Here is a 20,013-nt window from a genome sequence, read left to right on the forward strand (position 1 = left end):
GGGGTATGCGAGAACACATGGTCAGACGAGGAGAGAGCAGTAGGAGTAGCAGTGTTTTCAGTGGTAATCCATGTTTCCGTCAGCGCCAAGAAGTCGAGTGACTGGAGGGTAGCATAGGCTGAGATGAACTCTACCTTGTTGGCAGCAGAACGGCAGTTCCAGAGGCTGCCTGAGACCTGGAACTCCACGTGGGTGGTGCGTGCAGGGACCACCAGGTTAGAGAGGCAGCAGAAGGGAGTGGGATTATCCAGTGTTGACGAGTGGGGAGGATGTGGCAGTAACAGATTAGGAGAAAGCAGAGATGATGGCCAAAGCATTTTTCCAAGTGCATAGCTCCGCAAATCTGTCAGAGGGGCAGAGGGGGAGAGAGAACACGAGAGAGGAGCATCCTGGAGTGCTGGAAAGGAGGGAGGATGTAAATGATGCGTTGAGTGCACCATTTACCAGGGCAGAGGTGAAAAGAGCAATAGGTAAGGGTGGGTTAACTTCACCTGGGAAAGATGAGGTGTGCTATGTTATGTTGGCCCATCTTAGTGATGAGGCACTGGATAAGGTATTGGTGTTGTACAACAGAGTGTGGGAGGAGGGGAAACTACCAGGCAGTTGGAAGGAGGTAGTAATGGTACCAATCCGGAAGCCCGGGAAGGATCCAACGAAGCCAACAAGCTATCGGCCAATAGCTTTAACATCACATGTATCTAAGACGGAGATGCTAACTTACTTCCTGGAGAGCAGAGGGCTAGTAACGCCAATCAGAGTGGGTTCAGGAAGGGTAGGGGAACTATGGATCCAGTGCTCTGCTTAGAAGCAGAGGTCAGGAAGGCTCAGGTGAACAAGGAAACTGTTGTAGCTGTCTTTTTTGATGTGGAGAAGGCGTATGATATGATGTGGAAGGAGGGGTTGTTAATCAAGCTTGATATTATGGGGGTAGGAGGAAGAATGTACAACTGGATAAAGGACTTCCTGTTTGGAAGGTCTATCCAGGTGAGGGTGGGGAAGTCTGTATCAGGCAGCTACTTGGTGGGATAATGGTATACTGCAGGGGAGCGTGTGGTCCTCTGTAGCTCAATTGGTAGAGCATGGAGCTTGTAACGCCAGGGTAGTGGGTTCGATCCCCGGGACCACCCATACGTAAAAATGTATTCACACATGACTGTAAGTTGCTTTGGATATTATTTTTTTAAATATTTTTTTTTGTCCTCTGTTGTTCTCAATCATGATCAATGATGTTTACTCTCAGGTACAGCCGGATATAGGGAGGTTGTTATTTGCAGATGATGGGGCCTTATGGAAGAGGGGAAGAAATGTGCCATACATAGTCAGGAAGGTACAGGAAGCAATTGATGAGGTAGAGCGGTGGGCATTAATGTGGGGATTCAGGTTCTCTGTAGAGAAAACTCAAACAGTGTTCTTTACCAGGAGGAAGGTGGGAGATTAGGTATGCTTGAGGTTATATGGGATAAACTTGGAGAGGGTGGGGGCCTTCAGGTTCCTTGGGGTATACTTTGATACTAGACTGACCTGAGCAGAACATATTGAGAGAGTGGTGGGAAAGTGTAAGAAGGCGCTAAATGTGATGCGCTGTCTGACGGGGAAGGAGTGGAGGGCTGGGAGTTCCTCATTGAAAACCATGTATGTAGCATTGATCCGATCTGTAATAGACTATGGAAGTATAGCATATGGTTCGGCAGCCTGGACCTCACTGGAAAGGCTAGATGTCATACAGGGGCAAGGACTCAGAATATGTAGTGGGGCGTTTCGGACATCCCCAGTGGCTGCATTGCAGGTGGAGATGGGGGATATGCCGTTGCAGATTAGGAGACAGCAGCTGGCAATGAATTATTGGGTCAACCTACAAGGACATGGGGTGTCTCATCCTGCGAAAGGGATTTTACAGGCATGCTGGGAACATGAGCGAAGACTGAACACGAGCTTTGGGTGGGTGGGTAATACCTAGGCGAAGGAGATGGGACTGTATGGAAAGGAGTTTAGTCCAACGGTAGTTATTTCTGTAAATCCACCATGGCTACTCCCGCCTCCAGTAGTTGATCTAGAAGTGTTGGAGAGACTACAGAAAGATAGGGAGGGGGTTGATCCAGCTGATTTCTTTAAGAGACGTCTGGAAACTGTGTATCAGGATTTTATGGCCATTTACACAGATGGTTCAAAAGATCCAAAGACAGGACGTACTCTGTCAGCCTTTGTAGTGCAGGAGTGTGGGTAAATGCAGGAGTGTGGGGTGGAAGTCAGGAAACTTATTACAGATCATCTGGCTGTATATATGGTGGAGCTGATGGCCATACTGTTGGCCTTTCAGTGGGTGGAGGAAGTTAAGCCAGACAGAATAGTTATTTGCTCTGACTCGTGCAGTGTTAATGAGTCTCCAGTCCTTTAGCTCACGTAGCAGACAAGACCTGCTTTATGAGGTGCTACAAACCCATGGCAGGATTAAACAGATGGGTATTCAGATAAGATTTACTTGGGTCCCAGCCCATGTGGAGGGGAACGAGGCAGTAGATGAACAGGCTAAACAAGCACTTAGTAGTGGGATGTTGAAGTGTCAATGAGCAAGGCAGGGGCAAAAAGACTGATATATACAGTGATGGTGCAGAGATGGCAGGAGCAGTGGAATAGAAATAATAAGGGAAGGCATTTAGTTCAAGTACAGAGGAAAGTCGGGGAGGGGAGGACGGCAGGAAGGGACAGAAGAGAGGAGGCTATTTTTACAAGATTAAGGGTGGGACACAGCCAGTTGAATAAGACATTTAACGTGATAGGAAAGCATCCATCAGGAAAGTGTGATTATTGTCAGGAAATAGAGACTGTGGAGCATGTATTGCTACAGTGTGGGCAGTATCAGAGGGAAAGAGAGAGGATGAGATTTAGTATGAGGGAGAAGGGGATACAGGAAATTAGTTTAAATAGTATATTGAGCAGAACGTCATTAGAAATAGTCTCAAATATTTTGTTATCTTTTTTAAGAGAAACGGGGTTGGCAGGTAGGATTTAGTTTCTCCCTGTCTCTGGCCCACATTCCAGTACAGTAGGTGGCGGTAATGCACCATAATGTTGGATGCCAACCGCCGATAAACCCCACTGAAGAAGAAGACAGCTAACTAGTTTGCAAGAGAGACGCAGACATGTGTGGTGAGTAGCTAGAATAAATGAAATATTTGTATTTGTGAGATTAACACCGAACTGGTTTTGGGGAAGTGTCTATTTTCAGTCTGACACAGCTGAGCTTCCATCTCAAGAGAAAGCTTCGTTTGTTTGCCAGACAAACAAGTTAGTTACTGTACGTTAGCTGATCAAATAATTGAATTCATATCTTGTAAGTGAACTTGTAAATTGGCTGGATCAGAGAATGTTTTATAGCAAACAATGTTATCAGACAAATTGTCATGAAGGCGGCTAAGCGTTTTGCTGTGTATTAACCTTGTGTTACACAACCATTTCCAATAAGTAGCTAGCTAACTTAGTGTAGCTAGCTAACGTTAACTAGCCAGCTAGCCATTGCTAGCTGCTTGATTGACAGTTTATTGCTCCATAATTCCTGTCATTGATGTTACCACTTGGTATGTTACGTTATACTCTGTACTAGGATTTATTATCGAACATTGGCTAACTAGCCCTCTTTTCATCAGGTTACAAACTAGCTAGCTACGAGACTGACAAAACGCACGCACTGCGCAAATCGTACTGTTTCATTCATTGACTTGCTAGAATATAGACGACTATTGGTTCTGATGATGATAGACAGTGATTATCCCACATTGATTCGAATGAGGTACGAGGTCAATAGGGGGATTTAAAATTATGGGAAGCTACAGTGTCTTACAAAAGTATTCACCCCCCTTGCCGTTTTTCCTATTCTGTTGCATTACAACCTGTAATTTAAATTTATTTTTATTTGGATTTCATGTAATGGACAAAATAGTCCAAATTGGTGAAGAAAAATGAAAAAAATTACTTGTTTCAAAAAATTCTAAAGAATAAATAACAGAAAAGTGGTGCGTGCATATGTATTCACCCCCTTTGCTATGAAGCCCCTAAATAAGATCTGGTGCAACTAATTACCTTCAGAAGTCACATAATTAGTTAAATAAAGTCCACCTGTGTGCAATCTAAGTGTCACATGATCTCAGTATATATACACCTGTTCTGAAAGGCCCCAGAGTCTGCAACACCACCAAAAAGGTCAGGGACAGAGTTGTGGAGAAGTACAGATCAGGGTTAGGTTATAAAAAAATATATCAGAAACTTGAACACCATTAAATTATAAATCAAATTATACAACCCCCCCAAAAATTCATCTTAATTCCTTACAACAGGCAAGAAAATTGGAAATATGCCAAGGGGGGTGAATACTTTTGCAAGCCACTGTATGTTTACTTTTGTAAGCTGTCAGTGTCTGAATATTAGAATAGTGATGGATTAGTTCTCCGCTCTTCATCTCTCATCTGCTGACTCTACAACGAGCTCCTGAAGCGCACGGCTGTGTTTTGAATAGCCAGCCAGAACCAGTATAAATAGTGTGGATGATTCTCTTTTGGGGGGTGGTGGGGAACTTAGCACTATGACGTCCATTAGCAGGAGCGGCAATCAGACACGGGCGTGATAATGAACACTGTCTCCTCTGTCACAAAAATGCCCAAAATAGATGGTCATTATACTGAACTGCTGCAGGCGTATTCCTAAGGAAAGAATGGTGGTAAGACTGACATGCACTGAGATTTTATGAGATCCTTATTTTTCCTACTCTGTTTGTTAACCCTCGTTCTGAACAAAGCTGAGCCTTGTTTGCCCCCACCTTGCCTTGCCCATTCGCCCCCCTGCTATCTTCCTCCATCGCCCTGTGCCCAGCTGCTCTCAATGGATGCTCTGTTGCACTGCTTCCTTTGCAGTGCCCCTGTACATAGTCACACTATTTTATCACCGCCCCTTTATATCCTCATCTAATTGGGAATTTGTCATTGTTTGTTAGCCTAAATAATAGCTATTGTCTCTTGGCCTTCATCATTTAGGTTAGTTTATTTTGACAGGTTTGTTGAAACCTTCTGCCATTGTTCTTGTTGTGAGCTTATGTGGGTGGTTGACGGTTGTCATGAAGAAAATGGGGCGGGGCACAGGTAATTGGGCACAAATAGACTTATGTAGGCCAACCTCTGTTCAGCTAGGCATGTCTGTAATAAATGGCACTGTTTTCAATTGGTATCATATTCTTCTCAGAGGAGTTCTGAACTGCACAAAATCATAGCTTCTGTGTGTAGTGTCTTGCACCTGATCCTTCTGTCAACATATTGCCCCAACACTAGAACACTCTGTTCCACTGAGTCTCCAACTGTCCATTTCTCAAGGCGACTTCCCTCTTCCGTGTAAAAACTGCAGATAACATCCAGGGCAGGATGTACCCTCAGGAACAGATGGGTGTGTGAACTACTGTATAGTTACACACAGAACCACTGTTTCCCATCAGGCCCAGCTACCAGACCTGAAACGTCAGCCCAATCCATGAGCGGTTGAATTGTTTTCTGTTCATGTCTGTTGACATGTCAGTGTATAAATAGTTTGAGGTCAGATTGTAGGCTAAATTGATTTATTACAGAGGTCAGTGGCAAGCTGCAATTCCTATATGTTGACAAATGGCTCCAAATGTTTTACTTGTGTTAATGTTTGAAAGTTTTCACCTATAGAAATCCTTGGGGTAGCTGTTGTTTTGAGGTTGCTGGGAATTGTAATGAGCCAATCATTGAACAGCCTGCAGATTACATCAGCTAGCTAGTCAATGGAACCTTCAGCGTTTCCGACACAATCGGCATATATGAACAGAAAGCATGCATGTTGTTTTATTTGGTCTCTATTGACCTAATCACAGACCACCAAAAACAAACAGTAATATCCAATATTAGGCTTTGTTCAATGAATCCCTTAAAACAGTTGTAGTGAAATTCCTTTGTCTTATATCATTGTTTGTGACTTCCTAGTTGAAATCTGTTGTCTCCCTGTTCCTTCTGTAAGGAATCTTTGCCTATCTGAACTACCATGTGCCACGGACTCGCCGGGAGATCCTGGAGATCCTCCTCAAAGGCCTGCTCCGTCTGGAGTACCGTGGATACGACTCTGCCGGTGAGCTGATGGAGATGGCTTGTCTCAACACACTGTCTGCGTCGGTCTGTCTGCATGTTTATCAGCTGCCTTTTTGTAGGCCTGTCGGCAGGCCTCAGTTATTCTGCTTATCTACAGGAGTCATGATTGTCCATTGGCCTCACTGTATGCCCTTGTCTTGAGCAGGACTGTCCAATCTAGTCAGGGTTAAATTCATGCTCTGTCAAACTGTAGCATGTGTGAAATAACTGTTACAAAATCACACAACAAAGGCATATTTTTGTACTCTGTAGCAATAAGACTCTCTTTTTGCCAGGTGTTGGAATTGATGGAGGGAACGGCAAGGAATGGGAGGCCAATGCCCGGTCTATTCAGCTGATCAAGCAGACCGGAAAAGTGAAGGCTCTTGACGATGAGATCACCAGTAAGACTACATTTGATGTGTCTTGGAGGGCTTATGCCCTGTAAGGATGTTTACTGTAGATAAGTGGATTGTACTGAAATAAATATAATGCATACAATACCAATGGCTCAAACCTACTTTATGTTGGGTACACGTCAATTCATTTATGAAGCTTGCCTTTCAACAGTGTTTGTGTTTGCCCCACAGAGCAGCAGGACATGGACATGGATGTGGAGTTTGATGTCCACCTTGGCATCGCCCACACTCGCTGGGCTACCCATGGTGCCCCCAGCCCTGTCAACAGCCACCCACATAGGTCTGACAAGAGCAATGGTCAGTACCACAGACATTCCTTAAACTTGTAGTACTATTTGGCCCTCTCCTGTATAGGCATCACATTCTGCTAGGTGTAGTAGTCTCACATTTTCTGACTATATAGAGTAACGAGGGATGTTTACTATTAAAGTATATGTGTTTATCTTTGTATTTTTTTTAGAGTTCATTGTCATTCATAATGGAATTATCACAAACTACAAAGACCTGTGGAAATTCCTGGTGAGCAGAGCAACATTTCAACATATTTAATTTTTTGTCAAAGGCAGTCGGTTTCTTTCATTAACCAAGGCTACCAGCAAGAGTTATCAGACTTCCATGACTGACTCTCTCCCATTCCACAGGAGAGCAAGGGTTATGAGTTTGAGTCCGAGACGGACACAGAGACCATTGCCAAGCTGGTGAAGTACATGTATGACAACCGTGAGAGTGAAGACCTCCGCTTTGCTACTCTGGTGGAGAGAGTGACCCAGCAGCTGGTAAGAGCCTGTTCATCTACAGAGCACAACTGTCCAGAGACAAGGCCCTGTGACCTGTCTCATGATTAACACTGTTCTATCTTGTCTCCTAGGAAGGAGCTTTTGCCCTGGTCTTCAAAAGTGTCCATTACCCTGGAGAGGCTGTAGGCACCCGGTACACTGCTACTGCATTTTTAGATACTCCTTGAATTGTAAAGGAATACTATCCATTAAACATGCATCTTTAATTTTATGTAATGATTGTAATTGTTTATGTTTGTATGTAAATAGGAGGGGAGGTCCTCTGCTTATTGGGGTGAAAAGTGACCACAAGCTATCCACAGATCACATTCCTATCCTGTACCGATCATGTAAGTTATTAAGGTAACTGCTCTCAATATCAGTGGGTCAGAATGGAAGATGAGCAGCCATAAGCTGTTGTATTTCTAATACACTGTACTGTATCTCCCCAGCTGGTAAGGACAAGAAGGGCTGCCCCACCCTGCCCAGGATGGAGCAGGACACCTGCCACACACTCTTCGCTGAGGACAAGAAGTCTGTGGAGTACTACTTTGCCTCTGATGCCAGGTCAGACTCCTCACCCTGTTATTCTCTATATTACTCATATCCCACTAATGCAATGTTAGATGTCTTTTTTTGGATGAACTGTACTCTCTTAGAATCAGTCTAGACAATTGTTTGGTGAATGTTTTCTCCTAGGAAAGTGGGAATTAACAACATCATTAACTTGGATTCACTGTTGCTCTGTTGTCATTGAAGCGCGGTGATTGAGCACACCAACCGTGTGATCTTCCTAGAGGATGATGACGTGGCAGCAGTGACGGCCGGACGCCTCACCATCCACCGCATCAAGCGTACAGCCGGAGACCACCCTGCCCGCGCCATCCAGACCCTGCAGATGGAGCTGCAGCAGATCATGAAGGGTAAGGGCTGGGGGCACAGCACTGTCATGGGTCAACCCTCTGTAAAGATGATGTTGATGGTGCTACTAGAACTTTGAGAACCCAAGAATGCCTGGAATTGCTGATTATCATTGTCAATACAGTCAGAATCAGTACACTATACAAGGGTCATATTTACTGGGGCCGGCAGAATGCAACATAAATGATTAATCCAAACAACTGATTAGTAAATAATGATTTTTATTGTTAAACGTGACTCTGTAAACTGATCATGTTAGCTTGCTAGAGTGGGCAAGTTAGCTGGTCCTGCTGTTGGACGTACTTGTTGACAGATCACCATGTAGGCTACGTTTTCTACTGTGATTGGTCATCAACGACGGCACCGCTTGAAAAATAGAGCAGAATCCTATTTTCGCCTCCTCAGACTTTATATTGAGGTTGCTGCACCCCATGTCTCCAGCAGAGGGTGCTAATACACTGCCAGTCAGTTTCAGGAGACAATCCTTTGTGGTCCTATCATTAAAGCCCCTGCCTCTATCTCTCTCTCCTCAGCCTCCATTCCAGGAGCTCTGCTGAAATAACCTCATTCATATGACCTAAATTACTGTCGGCGCAGAGGCAGGCTGCAAAACACTCGTATTTCATTGTCACAAGAGCCGTGCAAGGAAACAACAATCTCCCTGTTGGCTCTTGCTTATTTTATTTAGTCAAGACATGACTTGGAAGTGATGCAGACAATTACATTGATGGAAGTTACAATCTATCTGCAATATTAAAGGTGATCTACCCCCAAAATAAAAAAAGACGACTGATAAATGTCTGATCATTACCGTCAAAATGTATCTCCAGTGTTATTTACCTCCCAACAGCTATAAAATACTTAATTAGAGCCCAAAACAACATGTTTTCCAGGCTGGCTTCCTTTTAGTAGTAATTATGCGTCAACAGTAACCTTTACAAAATGCCTAACACTTTATAAAAATGCAAAGCCAACAGGATTTAAGTGATGTTGTTGTTGAGGACTCTGATCTAATGTTTTTTGGAACACTTTTTAGGTAACTACAGCTCCTTTATGCAGAAGGAGATCTTTGAACAGCCAGAGTCTGTGGTCAACACCATGAGAGGAAGGGTCAACTTCGATGACAACACAGGTGAGATGACCGTTCCAGTGTAATACACAAAAGTCAAGTCACAAAACACTCAAGTTACTACACAATACACGCCATGCCCCTCTCATGTCTGTCATTATACCCATCAAGGTGGTATCCTCATGATCAATTTCTATCTGAATACATACCAAGAAAAGGGACATACAGTGAGGGGAAAAAAGTATTTTATCCCCTGCTGATTTTGTATGTTTGCCCACTGACAAAGACATGATCAGTCTATAATTTTAATGGTAGGTTTATTTGAACAGTGAGAGACAGAATAACAACAAAAAAATCCAGAAAAACGCATGTCAAAAATGTTAAATTGATTTGCATTTTAATGAGGGAAATAAGTATTTGACCCCCCCTGCAAAACATGACTTAGTACTTGGTGGCAAAACCCTTGTTGGCAATCACAGAGGACAGTTGGCCACCAGGTTTGCACACATCTCAGAAGGGATTTTGTCCCACTCCTCTTTGCAGATCTTCTCCAAGTCATTAAGGTTTTGAGGCTGACTTTTGACAACTCGAACCTTCAGCTCCCTCCACAGATTTTCTATGTGATTAAGGTCTGGAGACTGGCTAGGACACTCCAGGACCTTAATGTGCTTCTTCTTGAGCCACTCCTTTGTTGCCTTGGCTGTGTGTTTTGGGTCATTGTCATGCTGGAATACCCATCCACGACCCATTTTCAATGCTCTGGCTGAGGGAAGGAGGTTCTCACCCAAGATTTGACGGTACATGGCCCCGTCCATCGTCCCTTTGATGCGGTGAAGTTGTCCTGTCCCCTTAACAGAAAAACACCCCCAAAGCATAATGTTTCCACCTCCATGTTTGACGTGGGGATGGTGTTCTTGGGGTCATAGGCAGCATTCCTCCTCCTCCTCCAAACACAGCGAGTTGATGCCAAAGAGCTCGATTTTGGTCTCATCTGACCACAACACTTTCACCCAGTTCTGCTCTGAATCATTCAGATGTTCATTGGCAAACTTCAAACGGGCCTGTATATGTGCTTTCTTGAGCAGGGGGAACTTGCGGGCGCTGCAGGATTTCAGTCCTTCACGGCGTAGTGTATTACCAATTGTTTTCTTGGTGACTATGGTCCCAGCTGCCTTGAGATCATTGACAAGATCCTCCCGTGTAGTTCTGGGCTGATTCCTGCTCACCGTTCTCATGATCATTGCAACTCCACGAGGTGAGATCTTGCATGGAGCCCCAGGCCGAGGGAGATTTACAGTTATTTTGTGTTTCTTCCATTTGCGAATAATCGCACCAACTGTTGTCACCTTCTCACCAAGCTGCTTGGCGATGGTCTTGTAGCCCATTCCAGCCTTGTGTAGGTCTACAATCTTGTCCCTGACATCCTTGGAGAGCTCTTTGGTCTTGGCCATGGTGGAGAGTTTGGAATCTGATTGATTGATTGCTTCTGTGGACAGGTGTCTTTTATACAGGTAACAAGCTGAGATTAGGAGCACTCCCTCTCAGCTCGTTACCTGTATAAAAGACACCTGGGAGCCAGAAATCTTTCTGATTGCAAATCAATTATAACATTTTTGACATGTGTTTTTCTGGATTTTGTTGTTGTTATTCTGTCTCTCACTGTTCAAATAAACCTACCATTAAAATTATAGACTGATCATTTCTTTGTCAGTGGGCAAACGTACAAAATCAGCAGGGGATCAAATACTTTTTTCCCTCACTGTATGATCATTGTATTTTGATTGTTTGTATCCTTAGTAACCCTGGGTGGACTGAAGGATCACATTAAAGAGATCCAGAGGTGTCGACGGCTCATCCTCATCGCCTGTGGCACCAGCTACCATGCTGGGGTGGCGGTGAGTAACAGATGACCTTTTCTATAATACAGGAATGATATATTACCAGCATAAAATGGAGTCAACTAGAGCCTAAGGCTGGTTTGTACAAGGAAACATGTTTTTCAGTGTGGATGTCTTGTGTGATCCAGTGTTGATAAACAGTGCTGATCTTTCCCCAGCAGACTCGCCAGGTACTGGAGGAGTTGACTGAGCTGCCTGTTATGGTGGAGCTGGCCAGCGACTTCCTGGATAGAAACACACCAGTGTTCCGTGACGACGTCTGCTTCTTCATCAGCCAATCAGGTGGGAGGATTGCTGTCTCTTCATGGACCTGAACATTGCCACTGTCTGTCTTTGTCTGTTCTCATTTCCCCACACAATACAGCTTCAGCAATGTCTCATACAAGCAAGTTCTTTAACTCTTTACTGCTAACTTCATGTATTGATACTGAACGTATAGACCTGATGATATCCATTATTCCGGTCTATAGAATCTGATATTGTATTCAGTATATACACATAGTCCAAGTAGTGATAACCTGTTCCAGTATCTATCCTGAGTGCTGATTGCATCGCTACCTTTGTGTGCAGGCGAGACAGCAGACAGCCTGATGGCCCTGCGCTACTGTAAGGAGAGAGGAGCCCTGACAGTGGGCGTCACCAACACAGTGGGCAGCTCCATCTCCAGAGAGACAGACTGTGGGGTGCATATCAACGCTGGGCCAGAGATAGGAGTGGCCAGCACCAAGGTGAGGGGACAGGCTCGCTGCTGCTCAAAGTGTAGCACTTCTCCAGGCTGATGCCTTTCCCATACTGACTCTCATAATTCACATAGTGTACTGCCCTGTAGACACTCAGCTGTTGAAACAGGAAACCTTCCCTTCACCATACTCAGCTATGGGCAACTTCTTTTACTTCTATGGTGGGAAAAAATGCAGGCAGGTTGAAGTGTCTGGGAAACTTCCATTCAGGATAGACTATTTGTCTTCTCTCAGGGTGGGGAAATTCCTCCTATCCCACTCCTGAGTGTTTCAGTTGGTCAGACTGCATTAGGGTTGTTGGAGATTAATGGAATGGTCTCCTTCTCAATTAGGTAGAACAGCGTTATAAAGTTCAGAGTCCTTTTCACATGGCGTGGTCTATATAATCACCCATGTATACTTATTATTGCAAGGACATGAGGTTCATGCCAATATGCTGCACTGGTGGTTTCTGTATAGTTAATGCAAACCCTGAAGCACTTGGGCGCTAATGTCAGTGCATAGCACGTGGTTAACCCCTCTCTCCCTTGAAATTCGAGAACTTCATCTGAAATTAGTGTCTGGATCCTTTTGGAAGAGAGAGGTTATTTAAAACTGCTATATTCCACTGCTCTACACAGAACCCATAGTGCCTGATATTCTCATCTTTACTCTTGTAAAAAGTAAGGATCCATGGTTTCCCTCCTCTACTATGAGCCCTGATCCTACAGGTTGCCAAAGTGGGGTTGCAGATGACTGGAGTTCATTCCACTCAGCAGTGGAGTCCCAGTCCCAGCTGCGGGGGGGTAGAAAAAGAGAGTCCGGTCCCTCCCTGTTCTGGCTCTCGGGCTTGGCTCAGGGACTCTTCGGCAGCTCCAAGGCCCCAGCACAGAGCAGAAAGCCTGGAGAGCATGCCTCAAAGACGCCATCCTTTACTGCTTGTCTGGCACAGGCCCACCCAGCCCAGCCCAGCTCATCACATCATAGAGGACATGATGTATTTCACCCACGGCTCAATACACGCTCCTGCTGTCTCCGTTTGTGGTATCATTTCATAATGTTAATATTATTCAGATGAACTTTCTGGGGGACATTTAACTGGATGCCTCTGGTGATGTCTTGTTCTTATGAATCGTCTCAGAATTGAGGCGCTCCACAACTATGCCTGCTAAACTAGGTCAGGGAGAATGAAGGGGATGGCTGGAGTTGAGACGGCACCACTTCTTGAATACACGTCTCCACTTAGCTAAACAATAGATATTGAGGGCGTGAATGGAAGCAAATGAGAGTCATCTGTGGTCTTAATCTGAATAGAACCTGGAGCATGCTTGTACCCTTACGTGTTTTATGTAACTATTCATCATGCTGTATTGCCTGAGGAGGACATGGTTGCATCAGTGTGTGTGACAGGCTAGCGTGAGCCACTGTCCTCTTTCCACATTCTGGATGGAGTGATGGGGGTTTTAACAGGATTAAATGCACTGCCACATCTGAGTGGATGGCTAGGACTGTCAGAGTTGTGAGGGACTGTGGTTCCAGTGCTGTCAAGGAAAATAGCTGTGTGAAAGTTTTACAACCATGCCTTTGGCTTTAGATGCTAGCACCACCGCGTCCAGTAGGTCCTGTCAAATGGCTTGGCTCCTCTTGAAGAACGTTGATTTAAATCTCCTAAACGGGTACGGAGAGCCTTCTAACATATGTGTGAGTGGTGGTGACACTTTTCAGAAGTAAGAAAGAGAAGCGCGTCATGGTTCTACTTTCTTCTACTGTAGTTAGGGCAGCTGTTTTTGTGCTGTTTGTTTAGCTAGTAATAATAATAATAATAATAATTTGGTGGGGGCTTATACTTGTGCAATTGAAATGTGTTTTTTTGCAGATCCCAACTCCCCCTTAGACACCCTCGGAGCGTGGGATTACGGCCAGGGTCTGCCATTTTATAAACGGTGGCCCTGGAGCAAGTAGGGTTAAGTGCCTTGCTCAAGGGCACGTAGACAGATGTTTCACCTTGTTGGCTCGGTGACTCGAACTAGCGACCTTTCGGTTATTGTCCCAACACTGAAACCGCTAGGCTACCTACTGCCCTATTGTCTTATTGTCAGGGGATGTGTTCATCTATAGTGTTGCCAGATTGTGTCCTCATAATGCTGTGCTAGCTCTCCCCTGTCCTGTCCTGCAGTAGAGGGCCTAACTGTGTCCAGCCCATCCTGCAGCCCAGCTCTCCATCCACTTCTCATCTGGTGCACATTATTACTGTGGAGCTGGCAACCAGAGGAGGTGGACAAGACTCTACTGCTCCAATAACTGTACTGCAAAGTAAACTGGGGATCTGGCAACCCAGGCCCTTTGCTAAACGTGGGGTTCCGCCGTCTCTGGCCCAGGATGGAGAGAGGGAAGACTGTGATTCCTTTTTAGAACCAGCAACCCTAGAGGTGTGATGATCACCTCTCGCCTGTCTGAGAGAGAAGAGCATCTCGGAGACTCCTGGGAACTCAAGGTGTCCTGTACTGTCTGATTCTTCCTGGAGCATTAAGCATGCATTATGTCTGTCTGTTCTGTTGTTTTGCAGGCCTACACCAGTCAGTTTGTGGCTCTGATCATGTTTGCGCTGTTGATGTGTGACGACAGGATCTCCATGCAGCCACGGCGACGTGAGATCATCCAGGGCCTGAGAGTTCTGCCAGGTAGACCAGACCCTACACACATCTACCAAGACATTGCACTGTGCTGTTAATGAGCATAAACGTCAATATGTGTGATACTCAAAGGGATGTACAGATTATTCAACACACTTACTCTACTGACCTACTGTAGTATAGACAGCAGCAGGTAATGGTCACAGTCAGCGCAGCCAGAGAGAGGGATGGGAAGCCTGTAGTGGGCCTCCTCGGTCTGTCTGTCATCTGGCAGCCATGTTCCTCCAACTGGGCTGTTTTTGTTTCAACAATATGCGTTGATATCAGCGAGCTAATGCAATGACTGTGCTGTGGAGGTATCCTCAGAGAGAGCGAGCGAGAGAGAGAGCGAGGGAACAAGAGCGTACAGTGGGGAGGGAGGAGGTTTCAGCAGCTGGGTCACTCCTGGCTGTTTTCCCTGGCACACTCCTCTGGACCCATAGCCTTATGTTAAACTAATGAGGTTAGGAATGTTTGGCCACACACTGCTCTGTCTCCCTCCTCTTCCTGACCCAAGCCCCCATTGACCCCAGTCTCCAGGACCTGTTAACAGTGGCCTGCTGCACTTTCATAGGATGGGTGTTACTGTATTGTCTTTCATCCAGGAGTTTTGTTTGATGAAATGTATTTTCTGACGTGTTGTTCTCCCAAATATACCACCACAAGAAGAGGAATTGAAGAGGAATATTTTGTAGGGTTATCTCATTTAATAACCTTGAACTAAGATGACTGTTTTTCCTCTTTGTACCTGTCTCGCTATCTCTGTGTGTTCCCTGCTGCTCCTCCTTCCTCCCTCTCTTTGTGTGTCAGACCTGATAAAGGAGGTGCTGAGTCTGGATGATGAGATCCAGAGCCTGGCAGCAGAGCTGTACCAGCAGAAGAGTGTTCTCATCATGGGCCGAGGCTACCACTATGCCACCTGCCTGGAGGGAGCACTGGTCAGCATGCCCACCTCCATCTCCGCATCCTAAAACTTAATGTTGTCTCTTCAGACCTGTATTCTACAGGAATCTCCATTCTCAACTCCTAAATGAGATTATGATCAGTGTGATAAGATACTTCAGGAGAAGATTGGCCCAGAGTTGTTTCACTTTCCAATAGCCCACAATAACTGTTCTGCCTCAGCCTCACGCAAGCCCTAATGGAGTCTAGCCTGCTGGAATTTCTGCTGAAGTGTTTTTAATCACAGCAACTCATTAGACTGACTTAGAAACGTCTCTCTCTCCCGAGTGGCGCAGCGGTCTAAGGCACTGCATCACAGTGCTTGAGGCGTCACTACAGATCTGGGTTCGATCCCAGACTGTGTTGCAGCCAGCTGTGACCGGTAGACCCATGAGGCGGCGCACAATTGGCCCAGCATAGTCTGGGTTAGGGGAGGGTTTGGCCGCCCGGGATGTCCTTGTCCCATTGCACTCTAGCGACTCCTGTGGCGGGCCGTGCGCATGCACACTGACACGGTCGCCAGTTGTACGGTGTTTCCTCCGACACATTGGTGCGGCTGGCTTCCGGGTTAAGCAAGCACTGTGTCAAGAAGCAGTACGGCTTGGCAGGGTTGTGTTTCGGAGGACGCATGGCTCTCGACCTTCGCCTCTCCCGAGTCCGTACGGGAGTTGCAGCGATGGGAGAAGACTGTAACTACCAATTGGATACCACGAAAAAGGGGTAAAAAGTACAAGGGAAAAAATTAACGTCTCTGCATAATTGCAACCACTCTCCACACTATTTGCGAATTCTTCAAGTTTGTTGATTGCCAATTCTCTAGTATCTCAAACATAGGCACACAAAGCGTTGGGTCAGTGTGCTGTACTCCTGGATCTGACCGAGTGTTCCCAGGCCAGTCTACTGTTCCCTTTTTAGAATTTAAGATAAGATATACGTACTCATCTTATGTCATCTCATGTCAGTATGGTGTTTTTCAGAGGTTGTGTGTCCCTGAATGTGTATGGGAGTCACAGTGAGTGGTTTCCTATCTGAATGAGGTGTTTGTCTCTCCTCTCCAGAAAATCAAGGAGATCACGTACATGCACTCAGAGGGCATCCTGGCCGGGGAGCTGAAGCACGGTCCTCTGGCCCTGGTCGACAAACTCATGCCCGTCATCATGATCATCATGAGAGACCACACCTACACCAAGTGTCAGAACGCACTGCAGCAGGTGGTGGCCCGCGCGGTAAGAACTGACAACGGGGACACACAATATCTCAATAAACCATTTAGCTTTCCACGCCCCCAACTGTTGAAAGGTTGGAACCACAGTAAACCATTGCCAATTATGTTATCTGGTTGTTAAACTCACTTTCAATAAACATTTTAGATTTCTGGTAGTGATCTGTCAGCTAGCTGTTGAAGTGACCACCTACCTTCCAGTTTAAAAATAAATATAACTCAAAGATATGGATATTAAGTGCTTCATGCACACATACTTTACACATTAGATTTGTTTTCACAGTACAGTAATATCAAATGGTCTTCACATTCACCACAAAGTGCAAGGGAGGAGTTATTTTCTACATGACATCACCACTCTCACTAATCTACCACATATGTGGACCTAAGCTTTGGGTTTGAGACATGAAAGTCAACAAAGCTATTCTTCAGGGAAGGACCAAAGTATCACATTCACATTTCAACACTGAACTCCAGGTTAAAGGAAATGACATTTGTTTGGTTTACAGGGCCGACCCATCGTGATCTGTGACAAGGATGACTACGAGACCGCCAAGAGCTCGAGCCGCACCATCAAAGTGCCGCACTGTGTGGACTGTCTGCAGGGCGTCCTGAGTGTCATCCCCCTGCAGCTGCTCTCCTTCCACCTGGCCGTGCTCAGGGGCTTTGACGTGAGTACTGCACTGTCACAGAGTTGGGTTCTTACTGTAGGCCTTCATAATAGGGAGTCCATTTCGTAAGGTTGTTGCTACTTGGCAAATGTAGGAATGTCCAACTCTTCTCTCCCAATACAGGTGGATTGCCCAAGGAACCTGGCAAAGTCTGTGACCGTAGAGTGAAACGCGTCCTTCGAAGCCTCAAAAATCAATTTCAGAAACCAAGAAGAGTGAAGAGAACACACTTTCCTCTTTTTACTCTGGTACGCTAAACATATTTGTCTGCTCTCAAAACGCAGATCTGAAGACATTGTTATATCAATGATATGAATTGTATTGGTCTTTTGTCAGTGGTGGGAAGGGTTGGCAGTAATGTTGGCATTTGGGTGCTCTCGTGGGTTACAGGACTGTAGGCAGTTGTCCAACTGAAGAAAAGACTGAGCTGTAGCCATTTTGTATGATGCACAACAGTGCTCATAACTTAAATGTTGGATTCTTGCAGCTGGTTTTACATTTAATTCAGCTGTTTGTTGGCTAAAGAGTCAAGAGTCTGCACATGAAAATCTTACTGAAGTTACTGGTTCTTTTGGTGTTTCATTGGTGCAATAATTTGGTGTGTTGGGATCAGTTTTCTTTGGCAGCTAGAGAAACATGTCATTTGAAATGTTTCTGTTACTCTTTGGCAGTGCAGTTAATGTGATTTTCCTTTTTTTTTCTTTTTTTTTTACACTGAGGTAGAAATAACACTCTGAAATTGTGAAAATGATGATAATGCCCTTTTTTGTGTAAACATTTTAGCCTGTACAGGTGGGATTGAACTTTTGGCCCACATCATGACACAATGTGATCTGATTTATAATAGACCAATGACTATTGATCTGGGTAAGGGGTGGGCTCTAGACCATCCTATCAGCCAATCAAATATGTAAATATCTTCAAATTTGTTTCCTAACGCCCACACGATCAGACTGAGCATTTCAAGGGCCAAAGGAGGCTCTGGGAAATAAATGCTAAAAATATATATTTTGGATAAGTTTTCATTAAATACATGTGATTTATTAGACACAGTGATTAATATTGGTTGTATTTTTTGAAGTGCTTCCAAGAAGTGTCCATTAAGTCATGCTTTAGTCTACTGACCTGTTCGAGACTATTGAGAACTCCGTTATACTCAAAATACCATGACATATTCTGTTGATTTGTCTCTTGTACAAGTTTTGAAGGTTTTAAGGGTAATATGAAACTTGCTACAGACTTGCTTGTGTTTACTATTGTGCACCTATTTGTTTTGAGTCATTGGCTAGGTTACAAAATAAACTTGACAATGATTCACTCATTGTGGTTTGGCGGACATATAGGAGAGTTAAACTCTTGCCTAAACCAAGTTGGTCATCTGAATAGTTGACTGTCCTGGCATAATCATGCATCAGTAAAATTCTAACAGTTACTGTGTCTAAGTGACATTTGAATCATTTCCTGAAGATGAAGGCTAGTGGGCCAATGATCAACATTCATTACTCTAAGGGCTTTATGTTACTAGCATTGTGACAGTTTATCAATATTCAACGCTTTTCTTGTTGCTGAGAAGGCTCAATTTGGGTCTCCATTTTACAGTAACTTGAGGCAAAAGAACCAAGTGAAATGGAGTTGCTGATCAGTGCGTAATCTGCACCAACATTTTGTCTACCCATGCCCTGCCACCATACCAATTCGATTGCAATATTGTGACTATTTTCCTTTCTATTGATTTTTATATAGCCTTTATAATAGGATCAAGATGTCCCCTGTACAAAAAAAAAAGGGTTATGCAATAAATAAAAAACCCACCTATGTTCATTTTGCTTTGAGTAACCAAAGGTGTAGTTTTAGATGCTGTTGCTAGGGGTTTGTGTGTGTAAGTGTTCTGCCCACAAGACACCTACAGGGCAATGCAGTAAGCGTGTTTGACTATGTAGCTGCTATTTTAGAACTTAACATGTCAGCTGTGGGCTCTCCCAAATGTCTAATAAATTAGTCTTTATAAGCCAAGGAGTAAAGTGGTATACTGGTTTGAATGCAAAAGGGTTACTGACAAAACTCAATGGGACATTAGGTTCTTAGCTTATTTTTGTATTTCACTTTTCATCTTAAGATCTTGCTGTTCCAATCAAGCCTTAAACCTTTACTTAGGTAAATTACCTGAAAAGTAGTTTCCAGTCTTTGCATCTGTGTTACGTTTACCGAGCCATTGTATCCACCTACGTTGACTAAAGACCATGTTTTATACTGGAAGTGCCATTATAATATAATAATAATAATTAGAAGTGCTATAGTAACTCATTTAAAAATGCAGTGGTTTGACAGGTTCAGACTGGAAACTTAGTGGGTCACTTTATGAACTGATTTACTAGAACTGTTGCAATAAAGTGTCAAGTACTATACTTTCAGTGTCTTTTTAAAATGGGTGTTGACAGTGTACAGTAGGATTAAGTACTCACAATTATTACCATGATTAACAATTTCCCCTCATAAGATTTTGCCATTATGGCAGATACTGTAAGCTGTAACTTGCCAAGATTTCCAAATATGCAGTTAGACAATGATTCAACTAAGAA

The 20,013-nt window shown here is 44.4% G+C and overlaps 1 protein-coding gene across 3 annotated transcripts; it reads left to right on the forward strand.

Moving 5' to 3' along the window:
• Positions 1-3,066: 3,066 nt before the first annotated feature.
• LOC121584837 (glutamine--fructose-6-phosphate aminotransferase [isomerizing] 1) lies at positions 3,067-19,839 on the forward strand. 3 transcript variants are annotated; one of them, XM_041900980.1, is made up of 19 exons: positions 3,067-3,147; positions 6,019-6,126; positions 6,422-6,529; positions 6,716-6,841; positions 7,005-7,063; positions 7,186-7,320; positions 7,413-7,474; positions 7,591-7,670; positions 7,773-7,887; positions 8,080-8,243; positions 9,278-9,373; positions 11,108-11,205; positions 11,367-11,490; positions 11,779-11,936; positions 14,494-14,608; positions 15,410-15,537; positions 16,600-16,767; positions 17,273-17,434; positions 17,558-19,839. In XM_041900980.1, exons 1-19 carry the CDS (start codon positions 3,141-3,143, stop codon positions 17,600-17,602), a joined length of 2,058 nt encoding a protein of 685 aa, XP_041756914.1. In that variant the 5' UTR covers positions 3,067-3,140; the 3' UTR covers positions 17,603-19,839. The 3 variants fall into 3 exon arrangements, with proteins under 3 accessions (XP_041756914.1, XP_041756915.1, XP_041756916.1); XM_041900981.1 differs by having other exon boundaries at positions 11,370-11,490; XM_041900982.1 differs by lacking the exon at positions 6,019-6,126 and having other exon boundaries at positions 3,098-3,147.
• The last annotated feature ends 174 nt before the right edge of the window (positions 19,840-20,013 follow it).

Source organism: Coregonus clupeaformis, chromosome 16, assembly GCF_020615455.1.
Source record: "Coregonus clupeaformis isolate EN_2021a chromosome 16, ASM2061545v1, whole genome shotgun sequence".
Lineage (NCBI taxonomy): Eukaryota > Metazoa > Chordata > Actinopteri > Salmoniformes > Salmonidae > Coregonus > Coregonus clupeaformis.

Excerpts from the sequence above, each read along its gene's own strand:
- LOC121584837 (XM_041900980.1), top strand. Across the intron at positions 8,244-9,277 it reads GCTGCAGCAGATCATGAAGG|GTAACTACAGCTCCTTTATG; the intron begins GTAAGGGCTGGG and ends AACACTTTTTAG. Across the intron at positions 9,374-11,107 it reads CAACTTCGATGACAACACAG|TAACCCTGGGTGGACTGAAG; the intron begins GTGAGATGACCG and ends TTGTATCCTTAG.